Source organism: Mus musculus, chromosome 6 (genome assembly GCF_000001635.26).
Source record: "Mus musculus strain C57BL/6J chromosome 6, GRCm38.p6 C57BL/6J".
NCBI lineage: Eukaryota > Metazoa > Chordata > Mammalia > Rodentia > Muridae > Mus > Mus musculus.
In genome coordinates this window covers 86,670,506-86,684,897 of record NC_000072.6, presented here as the reverse complement: position 1 = coordinate 86,684,897, position 14,392 = coordinate 86,670,506, and the positions used below count along the sequence as shown (strand labels likewise).

Here is a 14,392-nt window from a genome sequence, read left to right as displayed (position 1 = left end):
GAGTTCCAGGACAGCCAGAGCTACACAGAGAAACCCTGTCTCGAAAAACCACAACAAGAAAGGATTGGTGTGATGTATTTTATACGTGTAGAGGAACGCTGGGAAAACAAGAGAGAACTGTGCTGGGTGGAGCGATACACAGGTGAGTTCTCCAGCAGGACAAAGGGGTAAATCGCGACAAGATTTAAAAAGAAATCTCAACTTGAAGAAGCGGAATTAGCGCCCAGTTCTTCCAGGAACTTCAGGCCCTGGGGCGACTTCCAGGGCAAGACTTAAGTCATCTGTTTGCTGGAGCCGCCGGAACCCTCGCCACGCGCTCTGCTAGTTTCCAGCCGGCCTGCAAAAATCAACTTCCAGCTGCTCCGGAAGTTGTGGGGTTGTTTCCGGGGCGGTCGGAGGAGGAGGAGGAGGACTCCGATGGGTCGAAGTCGTAGCCGCTCCCCGCGTAGGGGTGAGTCCAGAAAGTCTCACGGCTAGGGACGGTGTCAGGTGCTACCCACGACCTTAACCTCGAAGGCCCGGGAGAGTGCGGGACGGGGCGAGGCCGGGACCTGCTCTCCTCAGCCCTGCCCTGAACTAGAGTTCCACAGTCCCTTCGCTTAGCTCCTGGGGGACCGTGCATACATCATAAGTCAGCCTGCCTTTCTCTGTCCAGTCCCCGTAACCATCGTAGGTAACTTTACCGTGAAGGATTGGTGTGAGAATTAACGTCACCCTCCATAACATTCAACCTGCCTTGGCTCACAGATGCTTTCTAAATGTCGGTGCCCTGCCTGGGTCTTTAGTTGGAAGTGTTTAGAATTTGAGACCGCATATCCTAATGTCTTCTGTACATAAGACAGAGAGCATAGGACTGAGGCCGTGTAAGGTGGGACTTTGGGGAAACTCAGAGGATATCTGTATCCTCAGCCATGTTAAGGGATTAGAATTAGTCTCTAGTTGTTTAGAACAAGGCTCACCTTCAACTAATACTCAATTATCTTACTAGGCAACCAGGGCCTCAAGCAAATTGAGCCTTCGAAGTGCAGTAAATGTCCAATAGATTGGTTTTCCTTTGGGAAATACCTATTGTGTAGCATTATGCCTTACTTTGGCCAGTTTACTAATTAGTACAAGACATGGTAGAGCAAACAAGGGGGCGGGGATAGCCTCATACACAGCCATGCTTTCAGAAAACACAGAACTTTGTTTTAAAAATACGATTCTGACTGAAAAGATAATCTAATTGGATATTAGGCTATTGTATAAACGGTCGAAATATGGGTGATTTTAAAATACACCACATTGTTTGACTTTAAAGTAATTTAAGTGATGTTATGTGTTGAAATGTTAGTAGGGGTGTGTGTGTGTGAGAGAGAGAGAGAGAGATCAAGAGAACTGAACTTAGTGCCTCACAGATGCATGGCAAACAGGGCCTTACCATAACAGGGGTTGGTCTTGAATGATTGCTTTTTCTGCCTCCACTTCCCCAGTCCTGGTGTTACAGGTGTGTGCCACTATGCACAAGAATTACTTCTTGGTTTGTTTGTTTGTTTGTTTAGGTTTTTCAAGACAGGGTTTCTCTGTGTAGCCCTGGCTGTCCTGGAGCTCACTCTGTAGATCAGGCTGGCCTTGAATTCAGAAATCCTCCTGCCTCTGCCTCCCAAGTGCTGGGATTAAAGGCGTGTGCCACCGCTGCCCAGCATTTGTTTTTTTAAGACAGGGTTTCTCTGTCACTTAGCAGTGCCTATTCTAGAGCTCGTGGACTGGCCTGGAACTCACTGAGAAGGGCCTGCCTCTTCCCTGAGTACCATGCTCAGCTGACTTTTTTGTTTTTTTAACTGTTCATTGTGACTACTAGTAGTGGCTTGCATTATACTTCATTATGACAGCTCTAGGTGTTCAAATTAACCTTTAGCTCTGCTATTTTTGTGTTTGTTAGAACGTAGGCGGTCCCGGTCCACATCTCGGGATCGAGAAAGAAGACGCCGAGAAAGGTCCAGGTCCAGGGAGAGAGATCGCAGAAGGAGCCGCTCAAGATCTCCACACCGAAGACGCTCCAGGTGAGTGTAGACAGAAAATTAAACAAAACAAAGAAAGAAAAACTGAGAAACTTGTCTACAAGGATGCGGAGAACAAAGAGCCCAGGAGATGCCCTTGACTTTGCCTTTATCACTTAGAAGGGACTCTGGTTTTATGAAATGGCAGAGTTTAATCACACAGTATTCTAAAGCTAGCATTACTCATGGCAAATAGTTTAATTACAGTGTATCAGAGCATAGTCTTTTAAAAGATGTTAGTCTTATTTTCTGTGTGTGGGTGTTTAGCCTTTATATATGTCTGTACCTGGTGCATCAGAAACAAGTTTCAGACTGTTGCGAGCTGTGCTGTAGGTCCTAGAGCCCATTTCCTGTGGAAGAGCAGCCAGTGCTTTTAACCTCTAAGCCAATCTTCTAGCCCTAGGGAATTGTCTATAAGAGCAACAGGAATGATGAATGAAATCCCCTTAGAAAGGTATTTGGTAAAGAAATTTAAGTATGTGCTCAGCAACAGGTGACCCACAGGGACTGACGAACTCTTCAAAGACATCAGTAGGCATTTAGAAGTGTGTGTGTGTGTGTGTGTTCATTTTTAAATTTTCTGTTGCATTTGAAAGTGTGCAGGTGTGCATGTGAATGTCAGGGATAACTTGGGAGTCACTTTTCTCCCATGTCCTGCATGGGTCCTTGGAATCAGCTCAGGTTGTCCAGCATTTTACCTCTGGGACCATCTCACTGGGCCTACTACTATTCTTTTAAAATATTCCTTGTGTGTGTGTTTGTGTGTGTGCTCCAGTGTGTGCGAGTCCGTAGGTGCCCATGGAGGCCAGTTAGCTGTTGGTGAGGGAATCAGCCCTGGGTCTTCTGCAAGAGCAGTGCTTGTTCTTAGCCATAGCTCCTTCTCTCTTTCAGGCTCATCTCAGAAACTTGGAAGGTTTTTAGGTCTCACGGCTTTTCTAGACTTGGCCATATCGATAACTTTTAGATAAAAGTTTTTCTTCCAACCATTAGAGAGACCAGGTAGAGCCTTCCTCTGTCTGCTGTACAGGATGAGCTCTGGTCTCTGTAGCCTGGCTTTGTTTGGACTTCCCCTGTCAGAAGCTCAAGGAAGACTGTGCAGATCGACAGAATTGCCTTGCATATGTGTTCCTAACATCTTCACTTGATAAACATTAGGTCTCCAAGACGACATAGATCCACATCTCCCTCCCCTTCTCGACTGAAAGAAAGAAGAGATGAGGAAAAGAAAGAAACTAAAGAAATAAAGAACAAAGAACGGCAGATCACTGGTAATGCTGTTGGATAAGCAGACTTATCTAGTTAATTTCAGTCATGTTAAAAGTTTAATTTTGAAGCCAGGCAGTAGTAGCACTCACCTTTAATCCCAGCACTTCAGAGCCAGAGGCAGGCAGATCTCGTGAGTTCAAGGCCAGCCTGGTTTACAAAGTGAGTTCCAAGACAATCAGGACTACACAGAGAAACCTTGTCTGGAAAAAAAAAGTCTAATTCTGAGCATGCAAATATTAACCTTTTATAGGGCTCATTGTGTATGCTCTGAAGATTTTATTTTGATTATACAGTAGTGAGTGTCCAGTGTATGTTTTGATTTAGGAAAGGTATTTTTAAAAACATGAAAAAAATTTATTTGGGAATATCTTCAAAACTTAACAATGTCTCATCTGATGTTAAAGGGTCTGTGGAGATCACAGGATGGACACTCTGGCATGTCAAACTGGATAGGAATTTTTCTTGTTAAAATCACCTTTTTTCATTTGTTCTCTGTGAGGTGAAAAGTGTACAAGTCCGCTGCTACGCTTTTCATTTTATAGATATGTGACTCTGTGCATCTCCATTCATAACGGTAAGAGTTCAAAAACTTGTTTATTTTGGCAGAGGAAGACCTGGAGGGTAAAACAGAGGAAGAAATAGAAATGATGAAATTAATGGGATTTGCCTCTTTTGACTCCACAAAAGTAAGTAAAACATGGAGCCATTACATGTTCTAGGGTGACTTCCCCTCACTCCTGTCCTGGTTTTCCATACTCTTTTGCTGTCACTAATAACTTCTTCCACAGGCACAACTTATTTTGTTGTACAGTCTTTGAGGGTATCAACACATGCAGAGAAAGCACTAAAGCCGAATTCTGGGCATGCCCAGCCGAGCATGCCAGGCTTCAAGGGCTCGTAGCAGCGTGTGCTTTTCAAGTAGGAGGGCACGGTGCACGGTGGAGACTTCAGTGCAGTGACCAGCGACCATAGTGTCTGCCTCAGGCTAGCTGTGCTGGGGCTTGGGACAGACTCAGGAACTCTATGCCCTTAGCTATCCATCTTAAGGGGTAGAGCCTACAGATGTTTCAAACCGGGTTTGTTGTTGTTGTTGTTGCTGCTTTCTCTGCCTTAGTTAGAGTTAACTAACTCAAGTGCTGGGATTAAGAAGCAAGAATCTTCTGGTCAACAAGCTCCCTCCCTTCCTTCCTTCCTTCCTTCCTTCCTTTTTTCTTTCTCCCTTTCTTTCTTTCTCTCTTTCAAGACAAGATAGCACTTAGCCCAGGCTCCCTCAGACTTGTTACATAGTCAAGGAAGACCTTGAGTTTTTGATTTTCTTACCTCTGCATCCGAGGGACAGAAGTAAGGGCCAGCTCTCCTTCCCTTTCTTCAGTGTATAAATAAATAGTGGGCACTGAGGGGTGGGTTTTCGTTACCCCTACCTCCCCTCGCCCCGCCTTCCCATCTCCTCCTCCCCATATTAGTCCCATTTGACTTTCCATCACTTGTGTTCTGCGGACTTCTTTTTCCCATTCTTCCCAAAGATCTCTCCCTCTTTTATAATCCCCTTTCTAGTTTCATGACCAATCTACTCCCCAACATATGTATGTGTATCTGCATACATAAAAAAATTAAAATTTAGGATTTGCACATGAGAAAACATATTTTTTTTAATCTGGTTACTTCATTTAGTATAATAATTTCAAGTTCCATTCATTTTCTTGTAGATGATTTGGGGTTTGTTTGTTGATTTTGGATTTTTCTGTTTGGTTCGGATTGGGGTTTTTTGTTTGTTTCTTATTTTGGTTTGGTTTGGTTTGGTTTAGGTCTTTCAAGGCAGGATTTCTTTGGGTAGCCTTGGCTGTCCTTGTCTTGGAACTACCTGAGTAGATCTGGCTAGCCTCAAACTCACAGAGATCCACCTGCCTCTGCTTACTGAGTGCTGGGATTATAGGTGTGTGCTACCACTGCCTCCTTGATTTTATTTTTCATGGCTGTATAAAATTCCATTGTGTATATTTATCAGATTGTCTTTATCCATCTGTCTGTTAATGGACATCTGGGCTGGTTCTGTTTCCTGCCTGTGGTGAGTACCATAGCAGTAGACGTAGGTGAGTTAGTATCTCTGATGTGAGAGTTGGAATTCATTGCCAAGGCAGAAGTAGTATTGCTTTGAGTTGTTTTGGGAGCCTCCATACCGACTTGCATTGTTCCAGTTTATACTCCCACTAGCAGTGAGGAAGGGTTTCCTTTGCCCATAGCCTTGCCAGTATTGTTATTTGTTTTATTTTTTTAAGATTGATTTGGGTTTTTTTTCTTTGAATATTATGAGTGCCTTGCCTGTGGGTGTATACATGTACTACATGTGTGCCTGCTGCCTGAGGATGCTAAAAGTGCATACTGGATCCCCTGAAACTGGACTAGAGACTGTTGGGACTTGCCATGTGTCCTCAGACCACACCTGGGTCCTCTGGAAGAGGAGTAAGTGCTCCTACCTGCTGAGCCATCTCTCCAGCCTGTCATTTGGCTTTTGATAATAGCTATTCTGCTTAGGGTAAGATGAAGTAGTTTTGATTTACATTTCCCTGATGATTAAAGATGGATGTTTATTGACCATTTGTGTTTTTTCCTTTGGGGAATTGTCTTTGGTTCTGAGCTCTTGCTTTTGCAGTGGTTATCTAAGCTCCATTTTAGAATTTAAGACTGTCAACCCTGTGTCGAAGCCTTTGCTCTTTGTCTTGTTGATTGAGACAGTCATGATCCCTCCTGCTTCAGCCTCCCAGGTCCTATGATCCTGGGGTGTGGCAGCACATCCAACTCAAGTCCTCCTTTTATTCAGAGTATTTTTTATAGCATGTATTAAATCATCATTAATGTGTATCTAACAAATAGCAGTACTTACAGAGTGACGCTATTATCATTTTACGTTCTTAGAATAGTATTGGTCTTGTCATTGCCTGGTTCAAATTTGTAAATCCTGAGGGTTGTAAAAGTCTCCAGACCCTGACTTATTATAGTCAGAAGAGCTTTGCTTGCAAAGGAGACATTAAGTAAGCATTCTTAGACGCCATAAAATGCAGTGGAGCATAACATGAGAGCAGCTTGGGTCAGGGCTCGTCTCTAGTCTGGTTTGGCTCAATGCATGATGGGTCATTTATGCACCACTGAGCCCCGGCCCAGTCCATAGTGGTTATTTTCTAGCCACTTCAAATAGGTATTAATTTGGTTCATGTGCACTTGGTTTCATGTCTGTCAGTCAAAGTCTCTCGGCTTGTTCACTCTCCTTCTATTAAACATTCATAGTTTGCTTACTTTTACTAACGAATAATTTTTTCTCCCACATGCATGAGAACAGCATTAGTAATGTGCAGCTCTCCAAAAGCTTCCTAAAAAATGAGACTGCACTCGGTGTGAAGATGGGCATGATGTTCTGTTGTAAGGCTAGTCTCTTGAGGTCTTTCAAACTGCCTGTTCTTAGGAGCTCAAATGATAGCGCCTCAGGAGTTTGTTCAGTATCGCTGCTTTCCTGAAAAACGTCAATGAAAATAGGAGTAGAAAATTAAGTACAAAGTGGGCCTAAGGAGACGGTTCAGTTCACAGAGTGCTGCTGGGCAAGTCTAAGGGCCTGATTTTGGAATCCCGGCACCGACAGAAAACAAAACAAAACAAAGCCCTCAGCAGCGGATCGGGGACAAACACAAAAGGATAGGGAGATAAATGCCTGGAACATGCTGCCAGCCACTCGGAGGACTGACGAGATCCAGTGAGCGCTCTAGTCTCAAGTAAGGTAGCGAGGCAGTGAGATGGCTCAGTGGTGTATGCGTGTGAACAGCTTTCAGAAGATAAGTGTAAAAACATTTAAAAGACGGAAAGCAACAGAGGAAGACACCAACATAGAGCTCTGGCCTCTGCACATATGCACATGAACACACACACACACACACACATAATTCCATACATGAGAAAGAAGAAAGAAAAATAATCACAAATATTTATCTTAGATCCCATTTCAAATGCCTGGGCTCAGCTGTACAGACTTCAGTGATCAGAATCCCTGGTGTTGTCCTTGTGCAGATGTTCAGTAACATGCCGCACAGAAGCCACATTCCTAACGGAGGAGGCTTGCTCAAGCCAGCGTGTTTTGTTGCATTAGTTAGTGACATATTAAGCTGGCATTTTTCTAAACTTTTGCAAGTACAGTGGCCTAGGGCCTGAGAGTACAACCTCCATCAAGAAGCTAGCTACAGCCTCAATCCACATTTGGTGCCACATGCCTATAATGCTAGCACTTGGGCAGGGGAAATCAGGAGATTCAGGTAATTGTCAGTTACGTACTAAGACTGGCCTGGGCTGCTAGAGTCCATCTGAAACTAACATACAAGCAAAAAGCAGCAGGCTTCAGTTTGAGAAGAAAGCACAGTATTGCAGGGTAACACGTGTGGTGTTTCAAGGAAGGCACAGTGACAGTGATACTATTCAGGGATTAGAAAAGACAGTGCTGTCAGCAGCCGGATCATTGGGATTAAACCTTGACCAGTGGACCACACCCAGATAGCTAAAGGCTGTCTGGGGGCAGGGAAGGTAACTCAGACAAGAGGAACAGCATGGGGGCAAGTGGCTGTGTCGAGTCTGGACCACAGTGAGGAGGGAGATGGACATTTGGAAAGCCAACAGCACCAGCTCAGCTTGTGCCTGCTCCAAGTCCCACTTCCTGACTCAAAAGTTAGAGTCAATCTCTGTGCAAGAGATGGGAATTAAACATACAGAAAATTGTCCCAGCTTGATTTGAGAACATTATGAGCCAAGGTTAAAGTGTGTGTAAATGAGAACTTGGATCTCGTCTCAAAAGAGTCTTTGAAGGAAGTTAGAATCTGGTGCCATGCACATCACATGCAAGCTAAATGCTTGAGCTGGAGAGATGGCACAGCGGTTAAGAGCACTGACTGCTCTTCCAGAGGTCCTGAGTTCAATTCCCAGCAACCATCTGTAATGAGGTCCGATACCCTCTTCTGATGTATCTGAAGATATTTACAGTGTACTCATATAAATAAAATAAATTAATAAATCTTTAAAAAAGAAAAAGAAACCTGAATGCTTATTGGTTGTTTTGTGGTGCTAAGGATTGGACGTGTGAGGCAGGCGCACTGCTACTGAGTACCTCCCAGCCCCAAATGACTGCTTATTTGTACACTGTATTGATACTTAGGTATGAACAGAGGTGTAACACTTGAAAGTTCATGGGCTGTCCTCTGGGGCCGCCCAAGATGCACCCACTGGATCCCCTCTATGAGCCAGGTATTTAATGTGGCCGTCTTGTTTCTCTCCAGGGGAAGAAGGTAGACGGCTCTGTAAATGCCTATGCCATCAACGTGTCTCAAAAGAGGAAGTACAGGTATGCATGCTCCCCAAGCTGTGTGTGCTTGCGCTTGGAAAGGAATGTTACTACAGGATTATTGCATGTAGGACATGTTGACATTTTCCACAGTTTGCACGTGGGCCTCTGCTGCCCAAATGTTGGGATTACAAGCATCTGCCACCAAGATTGGCTCCTATGAAATATACTGTCTTTGTTGTTTGGATTCTGATGTGTTAAAATGTCCTTCCAATTTACATGGTAACAACTAGCTCTGCCCGTTATTGCATTGAGGTGGGGGTCTCTGAACCTGAAGCTCATAATTCTGGCAAGACTGGTCAGTGAGCTCGCTTTTCCCACTGCTGAGGTTATAGGCTATGCAGCCATTTCCAGTCTTTTACATTCCTCATGTTTAGAAGGCCACTCTTACCCATTGAACCATCATCTCCTTGGCTCTCTTTTTGAGAACAGGGTCTCTATATATCCCAGGCTGGGCTTGAACTCACAATCCTTGCACCTCTACCCCTACAATGCTGGTGATTCTAGGCACACACCATCACACACAAATAAAATATTGCCATTTGAAAAGGTACTATTAGTTTGAATTCTTGAAGTATACTTTTATTATACTTTTAAAATGAGTCCAGAATTTAAAAAATACTTTTCTCTTTTTATCATAGGCAGTACATGAATCGAAAAGGCGGATTCAACAGACCTCTGGATTTTATTGCATGAAACTTGAGGTGTTGGATGGAGGATTTCCCCCACCCTCGTCTGGGTCAGAGAGTATTTTATATTTTATATTTAATACACATCAAAACAGGATCTTGATTCTTCCTTCTTATAAAGTAAGAAAGTCTTATTTATGACACCCAGTTTACTTACTTTTCAAGGCAATGTCCCTGGGATGGCCACCAGCCCTTTTGTCTGTCCTTGTTCCTTTGAAACTGTGTGTGCTGTCTTCTTGGATGCTTGCTAGGTGTTCTTAAAAACTGAAAGTGAATTGCATACATTTCCCCAATAAAACAATGTTTCTACCCATTTTATATTTATTTGACAAATATCTTTATTACTAGATTAAAGAGTCTCCCTGGATAATTTCTTTTTCTACACATAGACTTGTTTTGTTTTGAGACAAGGTCTTGTTATGTAGCCGAGATGAGCCTTGAAATTGGGGCACGCCGCCTGCCTCTAGCTCCGGGTTGCTGGGATTACCAGTCTGTCCCCAAGCCAGCTTAGATGAGATATCTTGGTTCTTGGTAGTTTAAAAACTAGAAGAATGGAAAATGTATAGCTTTGGGTTTTTGTATATTCTTCATTTCACCCCAAAATATCATTTACTATGTTCATTAACACAAGCCACACATGTTTGCTGTAAAACTGATTTAGTAGAACCAGACAGCATAAGAACAAGCCAACTCCCATGTAATCTACAACAGAAACATTTTGTGTGTCTTTTCAGGCTCTTATGGACGTATATTTCTTATCCCACCCATGAGATAATAAGTAAAATGCACATACAGCCCTCCCCTAACCCTTTCCTCATTTTTATTAACACTTTTAATTGTTTGTTTGTTTTTCGAGACAGGGTTTCTCTGTGTAGCCCTGGCTGTCCTGAAACTCACTCTGTAGACCAGGCTGGCCTCCAACTCAGATCCACCTGCCTCTGCCTCCCGAGTGCTGGGATTAAAGGTCTGTGCTACTACACCAGGCTTTACTAGGGACATTTTTACGCTCATGTTGTCTAGAGATGTGGCATCCTGTGGCTTTTGAGTTGTACCATAATGGATCCACCTTTTTTGATGCTTTGGTATCTAGTAAGGGATTGCATGTCCACTCAGAAATAACCTATACGTGCATGAACATGTTTTTATATGTGTCAGCTTCAGAGGGAAGTTGGCCGTGCCACTGCTCTTAGCAAAGCCTTCATTGGGCAGCGTGGGTAAAGTCCCTCTGTTTTATTGCAGGTGGACTGTGGCTGTGGTATTATAGCCCCCACTAATGCTAACATTCAGATTATTCTAATCTATTGGAATTTTAAACATTTATATAAAAGTATTTGTGTCTCATGATTTTGTTTTATTTTGTTTTTTTGACTATCTTTAATATCCTAGTTAATTTTTTGCTTAGCATATATAGTAATGGGTCTTGTTGGACATTTTCATGGTCTATATCACTCTGCTTTGTTTTTTATTTGCTCTCCCCATCCCTGCCTCCTCCTGCTGGTGGTCTCTTTCCTCCCTCTGCTTTCATATGATGGATATTCCAGTACCTTCTCTTCTACCCTTTCCAGATCTCTTTCTTCCCTTTCATAGTCCCTTTCATACATTCATGACCCGACTCACATGTATGTACATGTGTACTTAAATTTAAGTCTAGATTTCACATGGAAGCGAAAACATGGAATATTCAGGTAGCTTATTTCACTTAGCATAATGGTTAGATTTTTTTTTAATCTAAGAGGAAATTGGGGGGGGGGGGTCAGGATGGTTAGGACCTTTTCCTTTAACAGGTTGCTCTCTTCCAGAGGCACAGTTAGTGTCAGATCTTCTAAGAATCTGTGTGTTGGCATGCCCAGGGCTTTGTCCTTTGACTCATTACCTCCAGGGGCCTTTAACTGTCTCCCACATGGCCTTGGGTATGCATGCCATCTTGGGCCCCCTTAAGCTAAAGCCTTGATGATGCCTACAGCATCAGGACCTCAAATGTGAGAGCCCTTGCTTCCCTCCTGCAATCTTTCCTGAGGCTCCCCCATTAGTAACAGTTTACTCCTTCGTTCAAATTTTGGGGTCATCCTCAACCTCTTCTATGCCCTGCATCTGATTGACATTTATTTGACCATTGGTCACTCCTACCACCAAGCTTGCAAGTCCAGACCTGCACTCTTATCTGTACTACTGCAGAAGCTCCAGAAAAGTCCCCTTTCTGCTCTTGTGCCTCTTTACTCTCCACCCAATAGCAAGCATCAGCACATGTCTGCCTGGTCTTAGTGATACTGTTAGAATAACGTCCATGTTGCTGCAGGCTCCACGTGTAAAGCACCCAAGTCCTGTTTGATCTGGACTCGAACCCTAGCTCACTGTACTTGGACACATCGAAATACATCTACTGTGCTCATTGCTATTCTTTGAGGCCAGGCTAGTTTTTCCACTTTTTTCATTCCTCTGGAACATTCCCTCTCCTCTAGATGTGCTCATATTCCTTCTCTATTGAGATAAGATTCATAGCTCATAAAACATACTCTGTTAAAGCTGGCAGCGGTTTTAGTATGTGCACATCTAGAGTCTTTTCATCATCCAAAGAAACCTTGAACTCTCTTACTACTCTATTCCCAACCCTCCTCCCACAAGTCACTAACATACGCCTTGTCTGTAGTATGTGCCTATTCTGGGTGTTTGCTATAAGTAGAGCCATGTGCTGTTCTGTCTGGCTGCTTTCACTCGGTGTCATCCACACTGTGCATTGGTGTCCCCTTCCTTTTTACAACTAATACTCCGTCCTGAGGTTATACCTTGTTTTGCTTATACTTCAACAACAGCAGATGGCATTTAGAATGCTTTTGCCTTTGTGAAAAATATTCCATGGATACTAGTACACTTTTATATAAACACATTTTATTATTGATTTATTGAGGCAGGTCTTTCTCTGTAGCCTGGCAGTCCTAGAGCTTAAACTCACAGAGATCTGCTTGCCTGCCCCTGCCTTCCCAGTGAGCACATGTTTATTCTCAATTCCCTGGCCTGTCTATGTAGAAGTAAAAGTGCTGGGCTGATAATGACCTGTTGAAGCTTGTCTGTTCCCTGCAGTGTAGGAGGTGTACCTGCCCTCCATGCCCACCTCTGCTTCCCTTCACCGCACCTAGCACAGCTTAGGTCGACCATGTTTGCCAGCTGGCTCTTTGATTCTGAGAGGTGGGGCTTGCCGTGTTTACTGCTGTCCGTTCCCCCCCCCCCCAGCCCTGTGGAGGGCCTGGTGCCTTTAGAATTGGAATGTAGTGCTGTCAGCTTTCTCACTGAGCCTCTTCTGGTTTTTGTCTTTTGGTTTTGGAAAGTATTTTAGTCATTAACTGAGATAAGACTGATTCCCTTTTTAACAGTTACTGATTTCTAATTGTATGTATGTATAGGTGACTCCTTTTCTGTATGTGTACCATGTGTGTGCAGTCACCAGAAGAGGCATCAGGTCGCCTGGAACTGGAGTTACAGGCTGCTGTAAGCCACCTGGTGTGGATGCTGGGAACTAAACCCAGGTCCTGTGCAAGACCTAGTATAGTATACTGTTAGCCACTGAGCCTGCTCTCCAGCCCTGAGCCCCATTTACACAGAAGTCACGGACCTGGTACCTGCCCCAGTGCCGAGTGCTGGGGGTTATAGCTGTGCTTCACCAGACCCTGCTTTTTCTTTGCCTTAAAAAAAAAAACCAGAGATAATTTTACAGCTGAATTAATATGGAGCCTTGTAGAGCTTTCAGTGCCTGTGTAAGTTAAATCTACCTTGAAAGAGCTCCGATACCCTCTTCTGTGTTCTGTGCAATATAGTATATGGGTGAATATACATTTGTGTATGTGTGCTTGTGTGTGTTTCTCTATTAGAAGTTTTGAAGATTCTAATGTCATGATGAGAGAAGCCATGACATTGAATGTTTAAAGCAACATCAGCAAAGGGTTCATATTAAAACAAAAATGTCCTGTTTGGATATTTGCTACACCAAGAAATGACATAAATTCCTCAAAAACATAGAAGACAAAATTCATCTCATACTGTCTTTATAAACTTGGTTGTGAAGAGAGTTTTAATTCCCACAGCCTAGGCCTTTCAGGCAGTTGAGTGCTGTGGAGGATGAAGTTCTGAGGTGCTCTACAAAGCAGCCCCTTGGGTCCCATATGAGATGAGCTCAGCATTGGCAATGACCTCCACCCAGCTGGAGCCATGGGAGGCCGGGAGCCAGACTGTGGGACTGAGTGACTAGATAGACAACCATGTCATACATACAGTTGGGTTTCTCCATTTAACTACTCAGTTCCTAGTTTTATCTTGCATGCTGAAAAGCACCTTTCTTGTGCTATCACATGCATCATTTGTATTAAACTATTGGCGTAGAGCTGGGGCCCACACATTTTAGAACTCTCATGTTTGGGAGGCAAGGCCTACTTAGCAGTTCATGCTTCCATAGTGACTGACCATGTTGGGTTATAGGAGAGGACTGAGCTGGTTCACCCTTTGTTTTCCACTTACTGCTTCACTGCCAGTAGATGGCGCTAGATACTCTGTTCCTAACTGCAAGTCCTAGTTGGTGTAAGCAATCCTATTCTTGCCACCAAGAAAGGAGATTGCCATATTTCTTAGTCTCTCTGGTGTTTATGTGATTGAGTATTTTTGTTTGGAGTTGAATTTAGACGTGTTTGTGCTTAACTTACTTGCTTTAAATAGTCTCTCTGGCTTGGGTTTCAAACGCTGACCACCCCTTTAAAAAGAAATGTGTGGCTTTTCCGTTAGAGTGACTGTAGGGGTAGAATTATGATCCTGAAATAGGACTGGATTGAAATAAGTTGCTGAGAGCAGAAAGAGAAGACTGAAAAGATGTTATATATTCACAGTAAACTTGGGAGGAAATATGAAAGTGTGGAACCCAAGATGTTAAAATGGCTGAAACAAAGCATTTTATGAATATTAAGTTGGTTACTTTAATAGTTGCATATGATACTTTAATTTTTAACCTTATTTAACAAACAGCATACAATTTTAAAATATTCCAA

The 14,392-nt window shown here is 43.3% G+C and overlaps 1 protein-coding gene across 1 annotated transcript; it reads left to right on the top strand.

Annotated features, from left to right (window-relative positions):
* The first annotated feature begins 406 nt into the window (after nucleotides 1–406).
* On the top strand, nucleotides 407–9,729 carry Snrnp27 (small nuclear ribonucleoprotein 27 (U4/U6.U5)). The gene is made up of 6 exons (NM_025665.2): nucleotides 407–451; nucleotides 1,922–2,042; nucleotides 3,195–3,307; nucleotides 3,912–3,991; nucleotides 8,612–8,676; nucleotides 9,318–9,729. Exons 1-6 carry the CDS (start codon nucleotides 418–420, stop codon nucleotides 9,370–9,372), a joined length of 468 nt encoding a protein of 155 aa, NP_079941.1. The 5' UTR covers nucleotides 407–417; the 3' UTR covers nucleotides 9,373–9,729.
* The last annotated feature ends 4,663 nt before the right edge of the window (nucleotides 9,730–14,392 follow it).

Coding starts and splice junctions, on each gene's coding strand:
- Snrnp27 (NM_025665.2), top strand. CDS start 418: ATGGGTCGAAGTCGTAGCCGCTCCCCGCGTAGGG. Junction 2,043..3,194: donor CCACACCGAAGACGCTCCAG/GTGAGTGTAGAC, acceptor GATAAACATTAG/GTCTCCAAGACGACATAGAT. Junction 8,677..9,317: donor TCTCAAAAGAGGAAGTACAG/GTATGCATGCTC, acceptor TTTTTATCATAG/GCAGTACATGAATCGAAAAG.